This window comes from Bos grunniens, chromosome X, assembly GCF_055505025.1.
Source record: "Bos grunniens cultivar Pamir isolate PY7600 chromosome X, Bosgru_T2T1.0, whole genome shotgun sequence".
NCBI classification, from domain to species: domain Eukaryota; kingdom Metazoa; phylum Chordata; class Mammalia; order Artiodactyla; family Bovidae; genus Bos; species Bos grunniens.
In genome coordinates this window covers 255,386-278,686 of record NC_141194.1, presented here as the reverse complement: position 1 = coordinate 278,686, position 23,301 = coordinate 255,386, and the positions used below count along the sequence as shown (strand labels likewise).

General features: G+C 59.4%; 1 protein-coding gene across 1 annotated transcript; it reads right to left on the bottom strand.

Annotated features, from left to right (window-relative positions):
* Positions 1-920: 920 nt before the first annotated feature.
* On the bottom strand, positions 921-12,484 carry SHOX (SHOX homeobox). The gene is made up of 5 exons (XM_086388877.1): positions 12,202-12,484; positions 8,220-8,428; positions 4,172-4,229; positions 3,858-3,946; positions 921-1,259 (listed from the first exon to the last, which is right to left on the bottom strand). The coding sequence occupies exons 1-5, from the start codon at positions 12,482-12,484 to the stop codon at positions 1,014-1,016; spliced, it is 885 nt and encodes a 294-aa protein (XP_086245003.1). The 3' UTR covers positions 921-1,013.
* Positions 12,485-23,301: the final 10,817 nt, after the last annotated feature.

Here is a 23,301-nt window from a genome sequence, read left to right as displayed (position 1 = left end):
ATTATACCTTAAACCACCGTGCCCCTCTGTCCAGATTGCAAGTCCTTTCCGCATCTGAATTCTGCAGAACAGCCAGTGTCCATTCGAGGGGGACTCGAAAAGACGGGGGGAAAGTTATCAAGTCGCCTGTTGTGCGGCCCAAGGAATCCTGAATCTGGTGCGCCGGGGCCAAACGCGGGCAGGACGACAGGGGGCGCTCAGGCCGCCGGCCCTCCCCGGGTCGGTCCCAACGTGACACCCTGAGGTCCCCGGTGACCAGCATCACCTTGGCCAGGCCGTGTCAAATGCGCTTCGTTATTGCTACCTTCCAGGCGAAGGGTAGGGGGACGGTGGGTGCGCGGGCCGGCCCAGGAGGGAGTCCCTGCTTCCGGATGCCCGAGTCCACACTGAAATCCACACTGGGGTTGGTTGGGGGCGGGAGGGGGCGCGTCCCGTAGCTCCTCGGATGAAACTTTTCCGTCCATGGCAGTGAATAAAACCGCGCGCATCCAAGCGTTGGCATCTTCAGAGGAGACCAGCCCCAGACCTTTTTTTTTTTTTCCTGTTTCCTAGACTGAGATCTTGGAAAGGCGCGTGGCGCAGGCCGCATGCACAGGGTGGGAACTGGCAGCCGCAGGAGAGGTCGCAGGGCAGCTCCAAGTGGCCGAGGGTCGTCCCAGGACGCACGGACCGCCCGAAGAGGGGGCCGAGTTGGGGTGGTCCAACCGTCCCCTGCTCGCTCTTCCCGCCCCCGCGACGGTCTCCGCGAGGTCCTGGAGGTGCCGTGCGCTCCCCGATGTCCCCTCCCGAGGCCTGCAGGGGGTGGAGAGGGATCTCCCAGGGCGGCCCCGGCGCGGGGAGTTCGCTGCTCCCTGGCTCCGAGGTGTCCGTGCGGCCCGGCGAGGCGGAGAGTGGGGGGCGGTGCGGGGAGCGGAGGGGTAGAGTGCAGGACGCCGCGGACGGACGGACTGACGGACGGAGGGATGCACGGGGTGGCGGGGCCCGGGGCGCGCGCGGGGCGGCGGGCCGGCGGGTCAGAGCCCCAGGGCCTCCGCGTGCTTGCGCGCCTTCAGCCTTAGGTCGGCGATACTGGAGTTTTTGCTGTTGCTCTTCGCCGCGGCGGCCACGACGGCGGCAGCCGAGGCCGACTCGGCCAGGGAGGCGATGGGCAGCCCGAAGGGCGGCGGCGGGAACATCAGGTAGGGCGCGTGTGCCGCCAGGTGCGGGTGGAGGTGCGGGTGCGCGTGCGCCACGCCTTCCAGCTGTAGCTGTGCCTGAACCTGGGGTGGGAGAGCCGCACAGTCAGGACTCGTGGGGGGAGCGCTCTCCCACACCGAGGACCCCCCCAAACCAGGGGACCACCTCCCACGGTCCTCCGGACAGCCGGTGTGTCCGGATGGGAGTCACTGCGTGTTCTGGGCGGGGGGGCGCTTTCCTGCCCCGAGGACCCCTCCCCAGACCAGGGCACCACCCCTAACCAAGGGACCACCCACCAGGGGACCACCACCCAACTGTCCTGTGGACACACGGTTGTCTGGATGAAGGTCATTGCCTGTTCTAAGGGGTGCTTTCCTGCCTCGAGGACATCCCCCAGACAAGGGGAACACCACCCAACTGTCCTGTGGACACCCGGTGTCGGGATGGAGGTCATTGCCTATTCTAAGGGGTGCTTTCCTGACCCGAGGAAACCCCCCCAGACCAGAGAACCACCACCCCACCAGGGGATCACCACCCCCCCCCACCAGCAGACCACGACCCACTGTCCTCTGGACACCCACTGTCCAGATGGGGGTCGTTGCCTGTCCTACCAGGAGGACCACCCCCCCAGACTAGGGGACCATCCCCCCCCCACCACCAGGGGACCACCACCCACTGTTCTCTGGACACCTGATGTCTGGATGGGAGTCACTGGCTGTTTTGGGGAGGGGGGCTTTCCCACCCCCAAGGAGCTGGGGGATCTGCACAGATCCCCGGGCCCACCTCAGCATCCGGGTGTCTACACCTGGTACCCCCTCCTCACCCGACCCTCAGCTGATGGTCTGACAGGCCCCTGGACTCAGGGTCCTGCCTATAGCTCAGGCCTCCACCACTCCCACCACTCCGCTCCGCGGCCCACACACACACACAGCCCCTTCCCATGGGCCAGAGTCTGGGAATCTTCCAAAAGACCGTTTACCGTCTGAGCCACAGCATTTTGTAAAAAATGCAGAGCAAAGTTCCAACTTATATGGGCTTCCCTGGTGGCTCAGATGGTAAAGAATCTGCCTGTAGTGCAGGAGACCAGGGTTCGATCCCTGGGTCAGGAGGAGGAAGTGACCACCCACTTCCAAAAAGAGCACAGCCAAGTCTTCGAGCTCCCAGTGGTCTCATTTCAGAGGGCCCAACGCTGACCCCACGCCTGGGCAGCGGCCCCTGTAATAGCCGTTACAGGCCTGGGCAGGGATGCTGGGGGGCGAGGGGCCCCGCCCTGGAGGTTGGGGGCGGGGTCCGAGGGAGCAGGGTGCCGACCCTTCCCCGGCCCACAGCCCCGGACTCCCTCCCTGCCTTCAGCCCCACGGGAGTTCCCAGCCGAAACCACAGTGTCACCCCTAAACGATCCTCCATGGCGAGACGGCCCCCCACGCTGTCGCCCCTGGAACACCCCCGGTGTCACCGCTACACGACCCTCCATTGTGAGACGGCCCCCCACGCTGTCACGCCTAGACAGCCCTGCAGGCCAGGTCAGACCCTCAGACCTCGCGGCCCTCAGCACCCACAGGCGCAGAGACAACCCCCAGCGTGCACGCTCCCGCCCCCCATGCTGGGCCGCCGCCGCGCCATGCCGGACCCCCCTGGGCCCCTCCCCCCACCCCCCACAGCGTGCAGGCCCCCGCCCCCACGCTGGGCCCCCATCCCCCTGACGCCCGCCCACCAGCGTGCACGCTCCCCCCCAACGCTGGGGCTCCCACCCCCACGCTGGGTCCCCCCACGCCCGCCCACCAGCGTGCAGGCCCCCACCCCCACGCTGGGCCCCGCCCCCTCCCGCAGCAGCAGGGGCGCCCCCTCTAGCCCAGCTCCCCCCGCAGGTCCCGCCACGCTGCTCCCGCCGCCCACCAGAGGCTGCTCCAGACCAGGGGCGGTGGGGCGGCCCCTGGAACACCTGGACTCCGAGGGCCTCTGTCCCCACCTGCCCCCCTCCTTGCACAGGACTGCCTGCCCTGCTGGCAGCTGGGCTCGACTCCCCCCTCCGCGCACCCCCAACTCTTGAGGTGCAAGGGCAAGGATCACTCCCCACTCCGCCCCACTGAGATGCAGAGAGGCCAGGCTGGCTGCAGAAAAATGTCATCACGCACGAATGGGAGACACACCACCTCCGTCCCCGATCAGGCACCGAGCGAGTGGGCGCTTCCTGGGTGGGTAGCATTTTTTATTTTCCCCTCTGACTTTCGTAAAAAAAAAAAAAAAAAAAAATGTGTCTTTCTGTTCTAGTCGTCCCTCAAACAGAACTCTCCAGAGTTTTTTTTATAGCGTGATGTTAATAAGCACCAACGGGTTAAAAGGGCTTCCCTGGTGACTCAGTGGTAAAGAATTCGCCTGTAATGCAGGAGACCCGGGTTCGATTCCTGGCGGGGGAAGATCCCCTGGAAGAGGGCATGGCAACAACCCACTCCAGTGTTCTTGCCTGGGAAAAATCCCACGGACAGCGGAGCCTGGCGTGCTGCAGTCCATGGGGTTGCAAAGAGTCGGACAGGATTGTGTGACTATGCACACAGCGCAGCACGATGGGTTTATAAATCTCGCCCTTGTGAAAAAGTGGTTCCCCTTTCTTCCCCCCAGGCGGGTTAGAGGAGGCGGCGGCTCCCCTCGGGGGGAGAAGTAAAAATACAAAACCAAGCTACCTGTTGGAAAGGCATCCTCAATGCACCCATGTTCACGTAGGGGGCCACCCTGCAGGCGTCTAGGTGGCTGGCCGTGCCCAGGATCACGCCTGCAAGCGAGCACAGAAGTGAACCCTCCGCCCTGCGGCCTCCCGCGCCCCCACCCCCACCCTCGGCCCTCCCCCCACCTCACCGTCTCAGCGGCCTCCCCGCCGCCCCCACCCATCCTCGGCCCTCCCCCTTCCCCCCTCCATTCTCGGCCCTCCCCCTCCCCGCCGCCCCCACCCCCATCCTCGGCCCTCCCCCTTCCCCCGCCCCCACCGCCCGGCACCCACCTTTGTGCATCTGGTTCTCCTGCTTGCGGCATTTGGCTCTCCGGTTCTGGAACCAAACCTGGGGTGGAGCGGACACACGTGCACCCCCATCGTGAGCGCAGGCAAAGCCTGCTTTCCAGACAACGCCAGAGGCTGTGCAAGGCCCTTGGGGTTCCCGGCCCCCCCCCACAAAAAAAGCTGTCTGTGGGCCCCTTCAAGGCCTCCCTCCCCTGCCCCTGTCTCCTTAGCCTCAGCGCAACTGGGCACCTGGAGCTGCTGACATGTGTCCTCAGCTAAGTGGGACTAGAGCCTTAGCATCCAGGACTGAAAGCGAGCAGGGGGTCCTCTCTGCTGTGCTTAGTCGCTCAGTCCTGTCTGACTCTGTGACCCCATGGACTGTAGCCCGCCAGGCTCCTCTGTCCTTGGGATTCTCCAGGCAAGGATACTGGAGTGGGTTGCCATGCCCTCCTCCAGGGGATCTTCCCCACCCAGGCATCGAACTCAGGTCTCCTGCATTGGCAGGCGGATTCTTTACCATCTGAGCCACCAGGGAAGCCCAAGAAGGTCCTTGGGTGGCCGTGGAGAACCTTACAGCATTTTGTGCCGGCAGCCCCAACTCCAGCCCATCAGGCCACTGGTCCAACTTGACCTTCCACCTCCTGACCAGCCTCCTCCCTAATCAAGCTCTGGGGTCCAGGAACCTCCAAGTCCTTCAAGGCATCCGCCCCACCTCCTTGGAAGCCTGGAGGGTCCCAGCTACACATCCCAGAGTCATGACCATTCTTGATTCCCAAAGACTGGTGCACACACCACCACCACCACCCCCCCCGCCCCCCCACACACAAAATGCAGACCCTGGATTTCAGGTACAGGAAATGTAACTGGAGTGGCTCAGTCTCCTGAAAGGGTGTTGAGACCCAAGCAAACGAGTATCAGAGGCCTGACGACAAGATTGGGGTGTAAAGCCCCACACCCCCCCAATGCCCCATCCAGTCCTCCCCACACTCACTGTCCCCTTCCTCCAAACAGCCCCTTGCAGATGGAATCCAGGGCTTCCCCTCCGTCTGGGTTCCTCAGCACTTGATTTTTTCCTTCCTGACTTTCTCCAGAACTCCCCCTGCAGCCTCTCTCACCCTGTCCCCTCCGTGGTGCTCCAGGATAACTCGGACCACGCTCCACCTCTCAGGGGAAGTCGGGGACCCTGTGATGCTCCAAGCTCAGGGCCTGGGGCTGCTCCCGTCTCTCAGCCTGCCCAGGAAACCTCAACTCCCACAGCCTGGACTCTAGGACACCTGAACTTTCCCTCGCAGCCTCTTTTAAGGGCCCGTTTTCCATCCAAGGCTGACCTCTAGGACCCGCCTGTCCTAACAGAACTGACTTCTCCCCCACCAAGCGTAGGAAAGCTCACCCCGCCACGCTGCAAGAAGCCTGGCAAATTTGAATGCCCCATTGCTCCAAAAAGAATTTTCCAAAACCATGCCCCTTCTCAAGATGTGTGGAGATTCACAAATCCTGATTGCATTTCCAAAGCCTGCACTCCGATTCCTTCCCTACCCATGATCCGCCCCAAATCGCTGCTGCCTTGCACTCAGCTGGGGACTGGGACCGCTCTCGGTTTCCGACCCTTCCTGGACACCACCGTCTCCTTGGGGTCCGGTACCCGGCCATCCTCAGCAGAGGATGTGAAAATTCGGAGCCAGATGCGAAAATTCTGCACCACCACCACCCCCCCAACCACCACCAAGGGCATTTTTTCCTCGAAAACAGAATCCTATTTAAATCTAAGAAAGAAAACTCACTTTCCCTTCAGCACGGGGGAAGAAGAAAAAAAATAAGATTACGGAGAATAAAAGTGATGAATTAGCCGCTGCGTTCGGCGATAATAAATCAGTCTTGGGGTGATTCACGATCAATTCCAATTAGTCCTGAATATGCTAAGTAAAGCACGCGACACTGCTTTAGACAGTTATTTCTTCATTAAGGATCACTCGCTGATTTCTCTCACAAATGCTGTAATCTGATTTCCTTTTGATTTCCATTACAGACAGTGAATAATGACATTTAATTTAGCTCTGCGCCATAAACCCAAAGATATTTGTCGTAATTAAATTACCGCCCGCGCCTCACCGTGGTCTCATAACTTTCGATTATAACCCTGACAGCTGGGTGATATGAGTTTTCCAGTACAGCACTAAAAATAAAAGGTTAATAAGGACCAGCTTCCAAAGGGTCTTCAATTTATTTACAGCAAATTTCCACTCTAAATTGAAACACTATCCTCTAACAACACAGGACAGCCTGTACCGAAAAGGATTACCCAACAGTTCAGACTCAGGATTAAAATATAGCGCATTTTCGTCTCTTCCTTTTTGAGTCCACCTTCCCCCGCCCCCCTTTCCTGGCTTCGGCACAGCAGGGTCCGAGTTTTAACTAATTGGTTTTTATGACCACTTTCTGCCTTCTCTTTATTACAAGATGCTTCTCCCCGTGGCCAATCGGAAATTATTTCATTTCTTATATCCCCATGTTTATTTTTATTATTATTTACAATCGTTACATTTTAATCCAACTCTGGATCAATAGGCCTGTGCCTCACTTTTTTCATTTTCCCACCTCCGATCCGCCCCCTGAACCTTTTTTTTTTTTTTTTCAGGGCTTTTCTCAAGATCTGTAGCCACCCAAGAAGCAATTTTCTGCCAACTCGGTCTCTCCTGCGAAGGTGCTATTCAGTAATAGACTACTGAAAGAAATAGTGTGGAATTAAATTACAAGTAATTTATTTTTATAGAAACAGTACATCAAGGCCTGGGAGATATTACAGATCCCGGGCAGAAAGGCTGTGAAATGACATAAAAGTTGATGTCCCCTTCAGCAAAAGTTTAATCTTTTCATTAATTTATATAGGGCAGCCCCATCCATCTTGACGGAGAAAGGTGGCCAGGAGTCCCCCCCCTCTCCGCCTCGCGCCCCTCCTCGCCTCGGCCACAGACGCCGGGACAAATGGGCTCGGGGACGAGGTCCCCAGAGCCAGCCGGCCCGCGGTCCCAGGGACGCGGACTGCACCACCGTGTCAGGCCACGGAGAGTCCTGGACAGGCTGGGGGACTGCGGCATCCCCGCCTAAGAAACCCCAGTTACCGCGGCGGCAGGGAGGAAACGGGAAGGACACAGAATGCAAACACCTTCCCCCTCGCTCCCCAAATGAAAGCTTTTGTAAAACACTGTCTCTAAAACCCGTTCCGTGTTTTCGTTTCCTGCGTACAATCTTAGCCCAGTCGTGTTTAAAGACGTTGATCCTACAGCTACAAGAAAGCCGTTCTTCCAAAGCCCGGGCTGCACGCGGTCCCCTCCCCCCGTTGGCCGCATTAATTCCATTTATTTAAATAACCAGTCCCCGGAGCCCAGGGACCGTGACCCTCTTTTCCTTCTCTCGGGCTCTGCCGTCCTGCCCGGAACCGTCAACGCCGACGGAAAAGCCCAGCAGGACTGGCAGGGCCGGCCGTCGGCAGCGCCTGCAGGCGGGGGGGCCCGTCAGGAAGGGGGTCTCCACCACCCTCCCCCATCAATAAAGTCGTCCGCTTCACTTCCACGTTTACAACAACCCGAGATTAAAAAAAAAAAGACAACAAAACTACCCGGGAGCGCCCCCTCCCCCGCGCACGTGCGGGCGCACCCCACCCCCCCAGCAGCCGGTGGCTCGCCAGATGGGGACATCACCAATTCCATGCGCCCGCGTCGCCGCCCCTGCGCGCCCCCTCCCCGGTCCCCGCCCGGCGCCCCGGCTAATCCGGCCCCGCGCGGGCAGGAGCCTCAGTCACCGAGATGCGGAGGGCGAGCCTGCCAGGTAGGGCGCGCGCGAGACCCCGGGGATGCCCCCGGACGCCCAGCTCCAGCCCCCGCCCCCAGTCACCCACCCTGTGCGCTCGACGAGAAGGGCGAGCGTGCCAGGCAAGGCTCGAGCTAGGCCCCGGGGAAGCCTCCGAACGCCCACCCCAGCCCCGGGGTTCCGCGCGCTCCTGGAAAGCGCCCCCAAGGCCGAGGGGGCGCGCTCCGGGGGCCGCGAGCCTCACCTGCACGCGCGCCTCGGAGAGCCCGAGGCGTTGGCTGAGCTCCTCGCGCATGAAGGCGTCGGGGTAGTGCGTCTCGTCGAAGAGCCGCTCCAGCTCGTTGAGCTGCTCCAGCGTGAAGTTGGTGCGGCTGCGCCGCTGCTTCAGCTTGGTCTGCCCGTCCTCGTCCTCCGACTTGACGTCGTCGCGCTTGTCCTTACAGTCGTAGATACCTACGGGCGGCCGAGGGCACAGCGCTGAGGTCCCCCCCACGCGCCCCTGCCCGAGCTCCCCAGGCCCCCCGGGGGCCGCGCAAAGCCCCTCCGCCGGCCTCCACCTCCCCGGGGCCGGCCCGCCGGACCTGAGTGCTGGGAACACCGGCCCCGCGCGCTGCGAACAGGCCGCGCGCCGGGAAGCTTTGGCTCGACGTGGCCGAACACTGGGTGCGCCCACGGGGCGCGGGGCCTCGGCGGACAACGCGCCCCGACGCACAGCTGCGTGGAGCCGATAAAGCAAACTCGCAGGCAAGACGCGCTCTTTTGTAACGACTCCGAATCCCGGCCCGGCTGGTGTATCTTGGCCTAATCTCCGAACAGTTCCCTCAATTATCCACTTCGCCTCTGTTGACTTATTGACAGAACCTAACACACACCCTTTCCTCTCTCTCTCTCTTTTTTTTTTGGAAAGGGAACAGGGTGTTAAATATTATTAAGTCAAACACGCATAGGCAGAGTCACCCAAGTACGGGGTCCCTGGCGGGAGCTCCTGCGAAGAGCTCAGGGAGAGCGCAGGCCTGGCTAAGGGTCCAGGCCAGGGAGAACCCCTGTCCCCCCACCAACCTCAGCAGGACAGGGGCAGCTCCAGCCAGGCCAGAGCTTCCTCCAGGTCACCACAGAGCTGGGCAATCGGCGGACCTCATCTCCCTCTGATCAACAAAGCAAAGAAGAAAAGAAAACAGTCGCTCAGTCCTGTCTGACTTTGCGAGCCGCCAGGCTCCTCCGTCCGTGGGATTCTCCAGGCAAGAATACTGGAGTGGGTTGCCATGCCTTCCTCCAGGAGATCTTCTCCACCCAGGGATCAAATCCGGGTCTCTGGCATTGCAGGTGGATTCTTTACTGTCTGAGCCACCAGGGAAGCCCCCCCAAGAAGGCAAAGCCATATCTTAAGGCACACAGGAAGGCGTCTAGCGGTTCCCCCAAGAACACAGGTTCCTGACTTCCTGTTTTGCCCCTCCGACTCTTGGACACATTCTCAGGCTCCAACAGGACGCCAGGGGTGCAAACTCTCTTCGGTCCAAAAATTACAGGAGCATCTGTATTTGCTGGGGGAGGGGGCAGTAAGGTCAGGATCAACCAGATTCAAACCCAGACGCCTCTCCTTTCCACCTCCAGGAAATGCAGGCCCACACCAAACTCAGGACTGAAAATAAAAGTTGGCTCCCCAGTCGTGGAGTTGGTGGAAGCCAAAAGACCCAATGCTGAAAGACTGAAAGCGGGAGGAGAAGGGGACGACAGAGGATGGGATGCTTGGATGGCATCACCGACTCCATGGACATGAGTTTGAGCAAACTCCAAACTCGGGGAGATGGTGATGGACAGGAAGGCCTGGCATGCTGCAGTCCATGAGATTGCAAAGAGTGAACAACATTTCAGCAGCCCTTGTGTTTTTTTTCTCGGATCATAGGGGCTATGGGGGTGCAGGCAGAAAGGTCTCCGAACGCCCTCATTAGATGTCCCCTCTGGGTCAAGGAGAAGACAGTGGCTTTCCGTAAACTCTCTCCAAAGAGTCTGGGCTTCCACAACTTCTGAAAAGAGTCCAGAAGCACTGCAGAAGCCCTCAGCCGTGAGCCCGAAGACTTGCAAAGGGGGAAAGACTCAAATTCTCCCTGGGGCCAGGGGAAAATCAGTGAAACCAGCCTGTCCCCCAGCGGGGGTTCCTAAGATGCTCTCTAGCACTGGAGTCCTGAAACATCTCTCCTCAAGGCTCCTGGGTACTGGGCACCCAGTGCCCTCTCACCTCCTGAGACAAATGCCTTTCCAAGGATTCCCTACTTCTCCACCACAGGGAAAAATATCCTTTCCCAGAGGTAGCCCCGCCTTGACTCGACCTGCAGGTGTCTTAAGCCTGAACCCCAGGGACTTGACCCCAGAATGAGAAGCTGGCCTTGAAAGTTCTGCAGAACCCAGGGCAGGCTCTGCAGAAACCACAGGCTCAGCGGTTCCACACGATCCGGGCGCTCAACACCTCCGTGTCTCTCCACACCCCAGGCGTCTCCCACCCCTCCATTCTGCCAATTCAGCCAGGGGGGCTCGGCCCTTCTCGGGGGGCAGTCTGCAGAGCCAGACAAGAAAGGGGCAACTGCGATTTTTCTTGCTTCTACTTTTTACAGCCCTGTCTTTCTCTTCCTGTCTATTTAAAATAGAAAATAAAAAGGCCTCGATTGTGCTCTGCCCTCTTTCCAGGTGCCGAATGCCAGGGTTCTTCTGTCCTGACTGTCCAGGGGTGAGCCGAGGCAGGCAGAGGGGGAACTCAGCCTTTAAGGAGGATGGGGGAAGCCGTGAAGGGGTCCGGGAGGTCAGTCACCAGGCGCTGTAAATTAAAAGTAGGCCCTGACCGGGACTCTGGCGGGCAGACAGCCGCGTCTCCATCAAAGCACACCGTCTTTGTAGGAATTATAGGGCCAGGTGCGTGAGGCCTCGCCAAGGGGTTAGCCCCAGAGGTAAGACGATCCCAACTCAGGCTGCGCGGACTCTCACGGGGTCGGGGGCTTATCCGGACTAAGCCTCCGCCAGCCTTCTGCCTCCGCTAAGGTCAAGGTTTCCAAAGGCAGTCTGGGCCAGCCTTGAAGCCCCGCGTCCGGGGACTTCCCCAGCGAAGTGTGGGACCGACGGGCTTCCAGGGGTCGCCAATGCCGACCCCTCTCAACACTGCAAGAGGAAGACACGGGGACCCACGCCCCATATGGCAAGCTTCTGTTTCTCCTCGCTTTGTCATGAGAAATATAGACCTTCGGACGCTTTCAAACGCTCCCCGCTGAGAAACCAGCCAGTTTTATTCCTCTGATTTATAGCTGCCGGCTGCCCTGTTTGCATGGAAATCGGCCCCCGGTGGGGACCATCTCGACCCCGCTGAGAAAACCCTTGTAAACAAGCCTCCCCTCCTGGCCGCCTCTGCAGTCAAGGACAGCGCCGAAACGCCTCGGAGATATCAGGAAAAGCCGCAGGATGGGGGTCCTGCAGGAGGGCCCGATGGCGCCCTGACGGCCGGGGTCTGGGCCGCCGCGCGCGCGCGCGAGACAGAGGTTCCCGAGCCTCCCCGGGCCCTTCTGCCCCGCACAGACCCTGACCACCTGCGGGCACAGGGCTGGTTTTAATTTCACGGGCCCCGCGGCAGCCAACATCAAGGCAAAGTTCTGCCTACGAGGGCCCGGGGCTGAGAGGCGAAGGAAGGGGCCGACGCCTGCCGGCCGGCGCGGTCCCCCACGCGGCCCATTTCTAGCGGGGGAAGCGGGCAGGCGACTGGCGCCTGGAGAGAGCACCGGGGCCCGTCCCGGGACACACAGACACCCCAGCGGGCACACGGGCGCGCGGCCGCCAGCCTTACCCTCGACCGGCCTTGGTAAGCCCAAACACCCGGCTCGCTCTCCATCCGGGGAAAGGGCCCGCTGGCACCCAATACCAAAGCCCCCAGGGGACGCGGTGCGCGCGGACCCCGGGCCGCTGCCCGCCCTCGGATCCAGGGCCTCCATCCGCCCCTGCCTCCTCGGTTCTCCGGCCGGTTTCTTTCTTATGAAAAGCCTGGCGACGGGTGGCGGCCGGGGCCCTTCTGCGTCCGAGCCGTGGCTGTCACGTTCAGCTTTTTGGGGGCGAAACGAAGAGCCCCTTGCGGCGCCCCCTCCCCGGGGCCTCCGCGCAGCGCAGAGCGAGACGCCGGACGGCCGGGCTCGGTGGCCACGGGAAGCCCCGTGCCCCGGAGGGGCCCGGAGCCTGCGTCCGGCCCGGCTTACCTTCCGCCGCCCTCCCCGAACCGAACTCCTTCACTTTGTCCTTGTCGGTGTCCACGTGGTCCTTAAAGAGATGCACCGGGCAGTGGCCGCCGGCCTCCGTTATGTCGTGGAGGTTGGACTCCGAGACCCCCAGCTCCCGCGAGCGCGCCAGTCCGCTCTCCAAAACTTCCCTGTACGTGATGGACTCTTTCTTGCCGCCGCCGCCGCCGCCGCTGCCGCCGCCGCTGCCGTCTTTGCTTTTCTGGTCAAAAGATTTGGATACAAAAGCCGTGAGTTCTTCCATGGCTGCCTGGGGGTGTGGGGGTGGGAACAGGGGGGGGGGCCGCGGGGGTCCGCGGGGCTGGCGAGGAGCCGGGCTGTGGTCCGCACGCCTCCCGCGCGCGGAGAGGACCGTCCGTGTGAAGGCAGGTCCCTCCTGCTGTTATTTATGCCTTTCAATTTGAGATCTCACTATTTATACGCGGCTACCTCTGCGCCCAACCCCCAACGCTCTCTGTCTGCAGCAATTACACCTCGCGGCTCGGCGGCGGGCGCACGCGGAGGCGCTATCTCTCCCCCACCTCCAGTCCGGCAATTGGTTTTCTTTTGATTTCATCACTGTTTGGCGTCTGTGGCACCTTGGTGTGAAGCGGTAAAGATCACGTTTTTGAAGGGAGAGAGAGAGACGGATATGGAGAGAGAGCGCGCGCGCGCAGGGGCGCAAAGAGTCAGCGCCGCGAACAGGTATCCGTGTTCTCGCAATGGCCGGCGGAAAGGAAACTCGAGGAGGAGTTTGGGGATGGTGAGGACGTCCTCGGCGGCCCGGTACCGGGAGGAGCGCCGCAGCCTCGCGCCTCGAATCTGTTCCCCGCGGGATGCGGCGTCCGGGCGTGGCCGCGCCGAGACGCCACCGAGGGGACACCGGGGCGGCGGCGCTGATGCGCCATCCCACGGGGGAGAAGTGACTCCCAACTTGGCGATGCGGTTGGGCACGGCGTGGCTGGACCCGCCGGATCTCCCCCCGGAGAGGGTGTGCGCGCGCGCGCGGCCTGATGGGGGAACAGTTGGAGAACCCCGAAACAGCGAGGAAGGGCGAACGTGGGCGTCCGAGTCTCCGCGGCGGCGGCAGCGGCTGGGCAGAGCGGCTCAGAGACCTCGGAGGGGCCGGACACGGACCCTGCGGCCCTCGGCTGCCTGGGACGCGCGAGTCCAGACGCGGAGAAGCCGGCGGCTCCCTCGCTGGGAGAACCGGTTCGTACACAGCGGTCCTTGGGGGCGCCGGACCGACGCAGCCTTCTTGTTCAAGCCGTGCTGTCAGCCTGGTGTCTGAGAGATTTATTGGGGGCGGGGGGGAGACATCTATTTTTTTTTTTTTTTTGCTTGTGTCTTGGTTCTCCTGACCAGACCCTACCTCTCTCGGAACGCTATAACGTGCTTTAAAAGGATTCGCTTTTTCTCAACTGCAATCCGAAATGCATTTGCACCCATGGCAGCGACACAAGCTATCCGTTCTCCAAAATGCAAATTCCGTCCGCAAATAAAGTGACTTTTCTGCCCCCTCCCCGCTTAAATTTTTTTTTTTTTTTTTTTTGCTTTCTGTCATGTCTCCTGGCGGCCCCTTCCACCCGCCCTTCCCCTCCGCCAGGGAGTTGGGACGAGGGGTTACGGGGGTGGAAGGCGGGTTGGGGGAGTGTTACGGGTTTTGGAGGAGTTCGTTTTGCAATTTTTCTGGAGTCAGTTCCTCATCCTGCGAAGCGCCGATGAGCCAGAACCCAGGATCCGGGGCGCCCTGGGCGTCCAGCGTTTCCGTCGGTGGGAACGAAAGTGAAGCCCCAGGGCCAAGGTCGAGTTCGCACGGGGGGTGCCTCGACCTGCGGGGTGGGAGGCCAGGAAGGCGGGGAAGAGGGGGACGGAATGCAGACGCAGCAGAGCTTCCTTCTCTCCTTCGTCCGTCCTTCCGAGGCCCTTCCTCCCCGCCGCCGCCCTCCCTCGCCCCCTCAGTCTCTCCCCCGGGTTTCCGTCCGGTCCTCTGCGCCCTCGGTCCACCCTGCAGGATCGCTGTGCCCGGCGCTCGTGCGCGCGGCCCCGGGTGGGCTCGGCCCCGCGTGCGGCGGACGGAGCTGGGGGGTGGGAAGGACTTGGGGGGAGTCGGGGCGGGAGCGGGGGGCCCATGGCCTGCTCCCCCGCGGACTTCAAAAGCGAAAAGGCAAAGCGGCGCTCGCAACTTGACAAACAGGGCTTTGTCACCGCCGCCGCTCTCATCAAAGCGGAGGCGCGCGCCTATCACACACAAGTACAAATAACCGTCATGTATTAAACATGCAGCCGCCTCGCGGGTCTGCGCTGGGTTGGGGGAGACACCGAAGGCCGCGGCCGGAGCTGGAGGGGGCGCGCGGGGTGGGGGCGCGGGGCGGCCCCAGGAGCTCCGAGTCCTGGCCGCAGGCGCGTCGCGCGCCCCAGGTCTGCCCCCGCGGTCACCTGGTCCACTGCGAGCGTCCTCCAGGTTTGCCCGGTCGGGGGCCCGGCCCGCCCACCAGGGAACTCGGTATTTGCTGGAAACAGTGGACTGACAGGCGCGGAAGTGGGGTCAAAGCGGCCGGGGCCCTCCGCTTGAGCCTCTTTCTGGAGGCTTCCGAGGGGAGGGTAGCTCTTCCAGGCCTCAGGTGAGGAGGCCGGTTCCCCAGGGACACCCGGCCTGCAGCCTGCGCCCCTCCTCCCTGACCTTCCCGGCCAACCTGGGGACCCAGCCTCCTCTGGGGGGCACACAGTAGCTGGGTCTTACAAGGCCCGAGTTTCACTTGCAGGGAACAGGGGGTGAGAAGTCCCAGGCCCCCAAGCAGGGCCACCCCCCATCCCTGGAACCTTGAATGAACCCCACCCAAGCGGGAACTTGCTGGGAGTTAGGGTCAGGCGGTTCCCAGGGGTCTCCTCCAGCTGGTGATCCTGGGTATCCAAAAACTCGAGTCCAAGAGAGAGTTAAAGTCACCCCCTTCCCAATTTTGATTCCCATATTTGATTCCCAGTCGACACTTGGTTTCGAAATAACCCGTCCTGGGAGGAAGGAAGCCATCCAACCAGCTGCTTCCGTCAGTCCCAAGGCCGTGCCTGTGATAAGATTTTCATAAAATCAGTTTCGCTTGATGAGCAAACCCTCTCACTTTTCGGGAGTGAGGAGCCAGATGTCCCCTGAACCCCTTCCCCGTCTGTCCCTAGCCAGGGGCACGCACACACACACACACATACGTGTACACACACACACACACACACACACACACACCTCCTTAACCTTGTCACCTTTCAACCAGAGTTGGCCAAACCCACCCTCAGAGTTATTTTTCATATTTCAGCCTGGGCAAGGACTTTTTCGAACACATATTTTTGCTAATTCAAGTCGGTGCCCAAGGCCGCAGGGTGGGTATGGTTTATGAAATGTTACATTTACATTTCCGCCGGGGCAAGGTTCGGGGAGCGGAGGGGGGATGGTTTGCCCGGAGCTCAGACCCTCCCGGGTATAAGGGGCTCTTGTTTCCAGTTTCTGCAGACTCTCACCACCCCCCCCCCGCACCTTCCCCCAGAGAAGAAGGGGCCCAAAAAGAGAGACCTTTTTAAAAATCTCAACTTGTCTTGGGAGGTTGTGGATGCTTTCATGTGTCCTGTGCATTCTGCCAGCTTTGAAAGAGGCTTCAGAAAAGTTTGTGGATAAAAACGAAAGCATAGCTGCTTTCTTAAAAAAAAAAAAGAAAAGGAAAAGACGCCATGGGTTGGGCTGGGTTGGGGAGCGAGAGACGGGGATCTGGTTTCTGGGAGAAGACGGAAGTTCCAACGTGGATTCCACCAGAAGCTGGGAACACACCCCGGGCTCTCCCGGGTTGTGGATCCAAGGCCCGCTGCTCAGAAACCGCCGTGAACACAGAGTGCTAACACAGGTCCCAGGGGTCCGACCCCTGCCCTCGGTCCACCTGGGAAGAGACGCGGACACAGATGCGACTGAACGAAATAGTAACGGCAGGCGTGCCTCATGCTGCGGAGGAGGGCAGGGTCTCTGACTAGAGGCAGAAGGACCAGGGTCTTTCTGCAGCCTGCAGACGCCCCCAGTTCTGTGTTGGTCCAGGCTTGCCCACAGACCCAGGCCCCTGCTTGGTAGATGGGGGAAGTGAACATCCCAAGAAGGGTTCACAGCCAGCCTGCCAGAGGGTCCCCCCCACAGTTGGCAGGAGCTAGTGGTGGCGGTTGGTGGGGGGGGTGCTGGCTGGGAGGGACCCTCCTTGCTCCCAACCTGAACGGTTATATGTGGGCCCTGTCCTTCCAGGTCAGATTTCCTGAATTCTTGAGGACGCCCCCCTACTCCGCCAACGCAGGCCGGGACCACACTGGCATGGTGCAGAGCTGGAACGCTGTACCTCATCACTCACCCCCAGTTACCACAGTTAGCCAGCCCGCCCAGGCGTCCTCTCCGAACCCAGGCTGAGCTAGAAAGCTCAGACACCCTGGTCCCCAGGGGCAGAAACGGCTAGATTCGGCCTCCTGTCCTGAAACCCTTGGAGCAGGGCGGGCAAGGTGCAGGCGGGCGATGGGTCGGGGGGGTGGGGTGGGGAACGGGGTGGGGGTTTCTGCCCCCTCTCTGTTCTCGCATCACCCGAAGAAAAGAAACGACCCCCAGACTTCTTAGCTGCGCTTCCGCACCTTCATCTGAACTTCAATGTGAACATCCAGGCTCCTCCACCCAGCCCTGAGCCCCCGGGATATCTGGGGAAAGAGCCCGTGGACACAGCTGACCACCCCCCAACACTCCCACAAGCACTGTGGTCCGAGGGACCCAGGGACAGACTGCAGACGGCAGGAGCTGGACACTGGCCACGGTCGATTTTGGGAAATAATCTGACTTTCCCGATGTGAATTAGGTGGATCTTAATGAACTACAGCTGCCGGCTTCCCTGTATTTGGGAGGCCAACGGGGCGGGGGAAGGTGATGAATATTCAGATGTTTCATATTTGGTTTATCTGAGGCTTCCAGGGCAGGGCTCCGAGTGTTCACGTTCAGCCCAGGGACACGAAGCTCCTGTGACCCAAACCGATTGACTTGAAATTTCATGCCATGAGCTTCTTAAGAGCGGAGTAGAAGAAGCCGCCGTCTTGGGAGTGGGTGGCCTCCATGCCCCCCGGGAGGGCCGGTGGGAGTCACCCACTCAGTTTGATCTCCCCAAAGCCCAGCAACTTACAGACCCACCGGCCACCCCAGGGGTCATCTTCGCTGCCCACGAAACACAGGAATTTTCAAGGAATGCCCCTTCAGTTTGGCCCACTTTCTCAGCCCTTAATTCAAAAGACAATTTCTATCAAAAATAATAACAGAGTGGAGGTGTTGATGGTTTTCACACAAGATCTTTTTTTTCTTTTTTCCTTTTTTTAACAACAATCGACCCCTCCCCACACATTAACTATTTATAAGTATCGATCAGAGAGGCTTGATTTTACAGAGGTCTTCACACTTTTCTTAGCTGGCTCTCCTTCCTCCCCCCACCCCTTTCAAATTTAGAAACCTGCTTTTGTATTCTACAGTAGGCTGTTTATTGATTGACACAAACATCCGTGTTTCAAACAGGAGGCTAATAGATTTTCATTACAACGGGGCTCTGTTAATCCAGCTCCTGAATGGATAAGATTGATCCTGTCGACAAATTCGACATCTATAATATTAATAAAGGGCAAGAGAGAGCAGGGTGGGTTTCCGGCTCCTATTTGGAGTGTGGGCTGCCTCTGAGCTGCCAAAGACACACCCCCACAAAAAATGTATATATACATACATATATTTTTTTCCATCTCATGTTTGCTATAAATCCCACCTTGGGGCCAGGACATGTTTTAAAATAACCCTCTATGCAAAAAAAAAAAAAAAAAAAAAAGGCAATTTTAACAACATATTTTGTAGGAGGAAATGCTGTTTGCTTTTCAGTGGAATTCTCTCTTTTCCTGGCCATATACTTTGCAAACATATGGTGGACATTAAAACTCTTTCCTTTCAGATTTAATCACAGGCCCGGTCCTCTGCGTTTTATTGAAGAAAAACATTATTTTTTCGGGGAGCAAAGCAGTGTACTAGGGAGGGCGTCTAAAGAGGGCCTTTTTTTTTTCCTTCCAGGAGACCACCGCTAAACAAACAATGAGCGGCTCTCCGTCGCGATGAATGCATTAGGCGGCCCGGCAGGCGTTTCTGCGGTAATTAATGTTGCAAGAAGCCACCTCCGGGCGGGGCGCTGGATTTCGGGTTTCGCTCTGAATTGCAGCCCAGGGCCTCGGCGCGGGCCACGCAAGCCCCTACCTCCTTCCTGCCGGCGCGCCCTCACCCGGGCTGGCTTCTCCGGCGTTACGCACGGGTCGCCGAGGGCTTTGCAAACATCTCGCTCCAAACACCGGCTCAGAAAACTCCGGTCTTTTCTCTCCATCCTCAAAATGCAGAAGGACTCAGGTCCCACGCCCACCGCCTTCGAGAACTGTGCTTCGGCCCGAAAGCTGGAAGGAAAAAAAAGCCTCGCAACCGCCGGGCGAGGCGGGAATGGCCGGTCCGGCCCTTCCCGGGGCGCAGGCGGAGTGCGCAGCGGGCGATGTCCCCGCGGGCCCTGCCTGCCCGGAGCCCGGCTCCGGGGCCTGCGGCGTCCCCGAGGTGCCCGCGAACGTGACGCACGGATCGGTACTGTCAGTGCCGGCAGAAAAGGCCTTGGAGAGCTCCCGGACTTCCAGACAACCTCCCCATAAAGTTTGCAAAGGGGACGAGCCAAGTGCGATTCACACCCGCTCAGGAGGAAGACCTAGAGTGGTCCTGCAGCGGCCCAAACCTGGGGCGGCGGGGGGGGGGGGGGGGGGGGGCGGGGGCCGTGCCCTCCCAGCAGACTTCTTCCTAGCCGCCATCGACTCACAGACGATCCTGTCTCTAGAAAAATGATCCAGCTCACCCTGGTGGCTCAGATGGTGAAGAAGCGCCTGCAGTGCTGGAGACCTGGGTTCGATCCCACGGTGGGGAAGATCCCCTGGAGGAGGGCGTGGCAGCCCACTCCAGTATTCTTGCCTGGAGAACAGCACGCACAGAGGAGCCTGGCGGGCTACAGTCCATAGGGTCACAAAGAGTAGCAGAGGACTGATCGGCTAAGCACCCTCTAGGAGGCAGGCACTAATTAAGTGGCCCATTTGTGCAGAAGAACCTGTCCTCTGCTTCCTGAGACCCATGGAAGCAAACATCCCGCCTCCACCCCTGGGAACCAGGCCACCGATTCCTGCAGACAGCCCCACTCCCTAAAGACAGCTCATCTGGCCAGACGGCCAGGGCGCTGGGGTCCCTCTCCCCAAGATGATGTGGACCCCAGTGATGCTCATCATAGGAGTCCCCACCCCCAAATGTCCGCATGTCACCTGCCAACACCCCTCAGAGTCACCTACCAACATCCCTCACCTACCAGCATCCCTCAGAGTCCAGTGTTAGAACCAGTGGAGGTCACAGAGGCTGTCCCCCTCGTCCCCAGGGTCTCCTGCATCCTCCCCACTCTAGTACTGGAACCAGTGGTGCCACCTAGCTTGCCCCCGCCCCCCCCCCCCGCCCCGGCTCCAACGCACACACAAGTGCGGCCCCGGTTGCCTGACAGCTGGATTCACTCTCCCATCCTTGGTCACCCCAGCCTCAGGGTTTCCCTGGTGGCTCAGTTGGTAAGGAATCTGCCTGCAATGCAGGAGAGCCCGCTTGGATTCCTGGGTGGGCAAGGTTTCCCCTGGAGAAGGGACAGGCTACCCACTCCAGTACTGTTGTGCTTCCCTGGTGGCTCAGCTGGTAAAGAATCCGCCCGCAATGCGGGAGACCTGGGTTCCATCCCTGGGTGGGGAAGATCCCCTGGAGGAGGGAAAGGCTACCCATTGCGGTATCCTGGCCTAGAGAATCCGATGGACAGAGGAGCCTGGCAGGCTACCGTCCTTGTGGTTGCAGAGAGTGGGACAGGACTGAGTCTGGACAGGATCTGGACTGGCTTCTCCCGCCTGTGGGAGTGCCTCTCATCCCTCATCAGGGCCTTAGTGAGGACTGGCTTTGGGCGGCCTGTGCCGGCGCCCCCCCACACCCCACTAATGAGAAGCCTGTGCACCCAGGGTTTCCTGTGGGGGGTCTGGGGAACTTGCCCACCACCGCGGGGGTGGGGGGAGCGGGTTGGGGGCCAGCGGGGAAGGGACAAGCCAGGAGCGGCAGGGTCGGAGATGGGGGGCGCCCTGCTAATTGCGGAGCAGAGTCACAGGCCCGGGCAGAGCACGGGGGCGGGGAGGAGGGCGGCCCCCCGGACGGGAGGGGAGAGAGACTGCCCCTGGGCCGCGCGTCTCCAGCTCAGCTCAGCCTCCTGGCCTGCGGCGAAGCCCGGGGCTAGAGGCCTGAGCGCCCGCTGGACGCCAGCCAGGAGCCCACCTAGGCGGGGGCCCCCTCCGCTCCGGCTCTGGCCGCGGGGGAGGGGCCAAGAGGTGGGGGAGGAGCCGCGGGCGGGGCGGGGGAGGGGTGGGGGGGAGGGTCGGGGGCGGGGAGGGAAGGGTCCGGGGCGGGAGGGAAGGGTCCGGGGCGGGAGGGAGGGTGGCCATTCTGTCCGCCATCAGGGTACCTGCAGGCTGGCCCACTAGACCGAAAACGCCACGTTGCAGGCCTGGGCACCAGCCGGTCAGCTGGGGATCCTAGGTGGGCCTGCACCCGGTTCCCTAACCGCCCCCTCCCCACCACGGGCACTTCCCAGCCAGGAAGGGTGTGTGCGGACCTGGGCTTTCCCCCTGTTGCAGGCAAAGGCCTGCCCTGGGCTGCCTCCTTCATCACTCGTTCATTTACTCATTCACTCATTCATTCACTCACTCACTCATTCATTCCTGCACTTATTTATTCATCTGTTCACTCATTCATTCATTCACTCATTTATGCACTCATTCATTCACTTACTCACTCATTCACTTATTCATTCTTGGGCATGGAAACCCACTCCAGTATCCTTGCCTGGAGAACCCCATGGACAGAGGAGCGTGCTGGGGTGCAGTTCACGGGGTCACAAGCAGTTGGGCACTCACTCCACCTGTGCCAGGTCCCTGGCTTGAAAGGCACAGCCCTGCGCTGCTGACGTCGCCCTGGAGCTGGCTTGTGGCCCCTGGGTCTATTCCTCCTCCTCTCCGCTGTCACTCTGATGGTGAGAGGGAAGGAGATTGGGGGGAGCTAGAGGAATGTGGACAGGGAAAAGCACCACCCTCCCCACCACCACCACCCCCTCCAATTCTAAATTGCCGTTTATTTCCCAGACTCCTGGGGCTTGTGTGAGGATCAGAAAGGCAGCTTTTGGGGGTGCCAGTGAAGAGAGATGCCCCAGGGCAGAGCAGAATGGGGGCAGTTTGGGTCCCTGTGGCTTCAGGGCACACCTGGCTTGATAGGATCCTCCCAGGTCCTCCTGTTGGGAGCAGCACCTGGATTCTGTCTTACTGACGCCGGGGTTTGTTCCATCTGCATACAGGTCAGGGGAGGGGGGCAAGAGAGTTAGAGCACCCCCAAGGCACTCAGCTGGTAAAGAACCTGCCTGCAGTGTGGGAGACCTGGGTTCCATCCCTGGGTGGGGAAGGTCCCCTGGAGGAGGGAAAGGCTCCCCACTCCAGGATTCTTGCCTGGAGAATCCCATGGACTGCAAAGAGTCAGACATGACTGACTTTCACTTTCAAGGCTGCAAGAGCAGCTGGTGAAAGACAGGAGGGCACTCAGAGGCTAGGGCCGTCCCCTCCCTCTGGAGGAAGTAAGGGCTGCGCACTTGACCTGGACCTTGAGAAGATGCTCTGTGTATGTGTGTGTATGTGTGTGTGTATTTGTTTGTGTGTGTATGTGTGTGTCTGTGTGTGTATATAGGTATGTGTGTATATGTGTGTATTTGTGTGTGTGTGTCTGTGTGTGCATGTGTGTGTGCTTGTGTGTATGTGTGTGTGTTTGTATGTGTGTGTTTGTACAGGGCTGCACACTTGACCCATACTTTGATGAGAAGATGCTCTGTGTGTGTATGTGTGTGTGTGTGTGTGTCTGTATGTGTGTGTATCTGTGTGTGTATGTGTGTGTGTGTCTGTATGTGTATCTGTGTGTGTATGTGTGTGTTTGTATATGTGTGTATCTGTGTGTGTATGTGTGTATATGTGTATCTGTGTGTGTATATGTGTGTATGTGTGTGTCTGTATGTGTGTGTATCTGTGTGTGCATGTGTGTATGTGTGTGTATGTGTGTGTATCTGTGTGTGCATGTGTGTGTGTGTGTGTGTTTGTATCTGTGTGTGTATCTGTGTGTGTGTGTGTGTGTATTCTTTGAGTTGTGTAAAGAAGATGTAGTACATGTATACAATGGAATACTATGCAGCCAGGAAAAAGAGCGAACCATTACATGGATGGACCTAGACACTGCCCTACGAAGGGAAGTAAATCAGACAAAGACAAATGTCGTATGATATCACTTACATGTCGAATCTAAACAGTGGCACAGACGAACTTAGTTACACAGCAGTAGAGGCACAGACATAGAAAAAGGGGATGAGAGACGGGGAGGGATACATCTTCTAGACTGAGATTGACATATGCACACGACTATGTATAGAAGAGAACTTTAAGGACCGCTTGATGGAAGTGACAGACGAGAGTGAAAAGTTGATTTAAAGCTCAACGTTCAGAAAACGAAGATCATGGCATCCGGTCCCATCACTTCATGGCAAATAGATGGGGAAACAGTGGAAACAGTGTCAGACTTTATTTTTTGGGGCTCCAAAATCACTGCAGATGGTGACTGCAGCCATGAAATTAAGACGCTTGCTCCTTGGGAGGAAAGTTATGACCAACCTAAACAACATATTAAAATGCAGAGACATTACTTTGCTGACAAAGGTCCCTCTAGTCAAAGCTATGGTTTTTCCAGTAGTCATGTATGGATGTGAGAGTTGGACTCTAAAGAAAGCTGAGTGCAGAAGAATTGATGCTTTTGGACTGTGGTGTTGGAGAAGACTCTTGAGAGTCCCTTGGACTGCAAGGAGATCCAACCAGTCCATCCTAAAGGAGATCAGTCCTGGGTGTTCATTGGAAGGACTGATGCTGAAGCGGAAACTC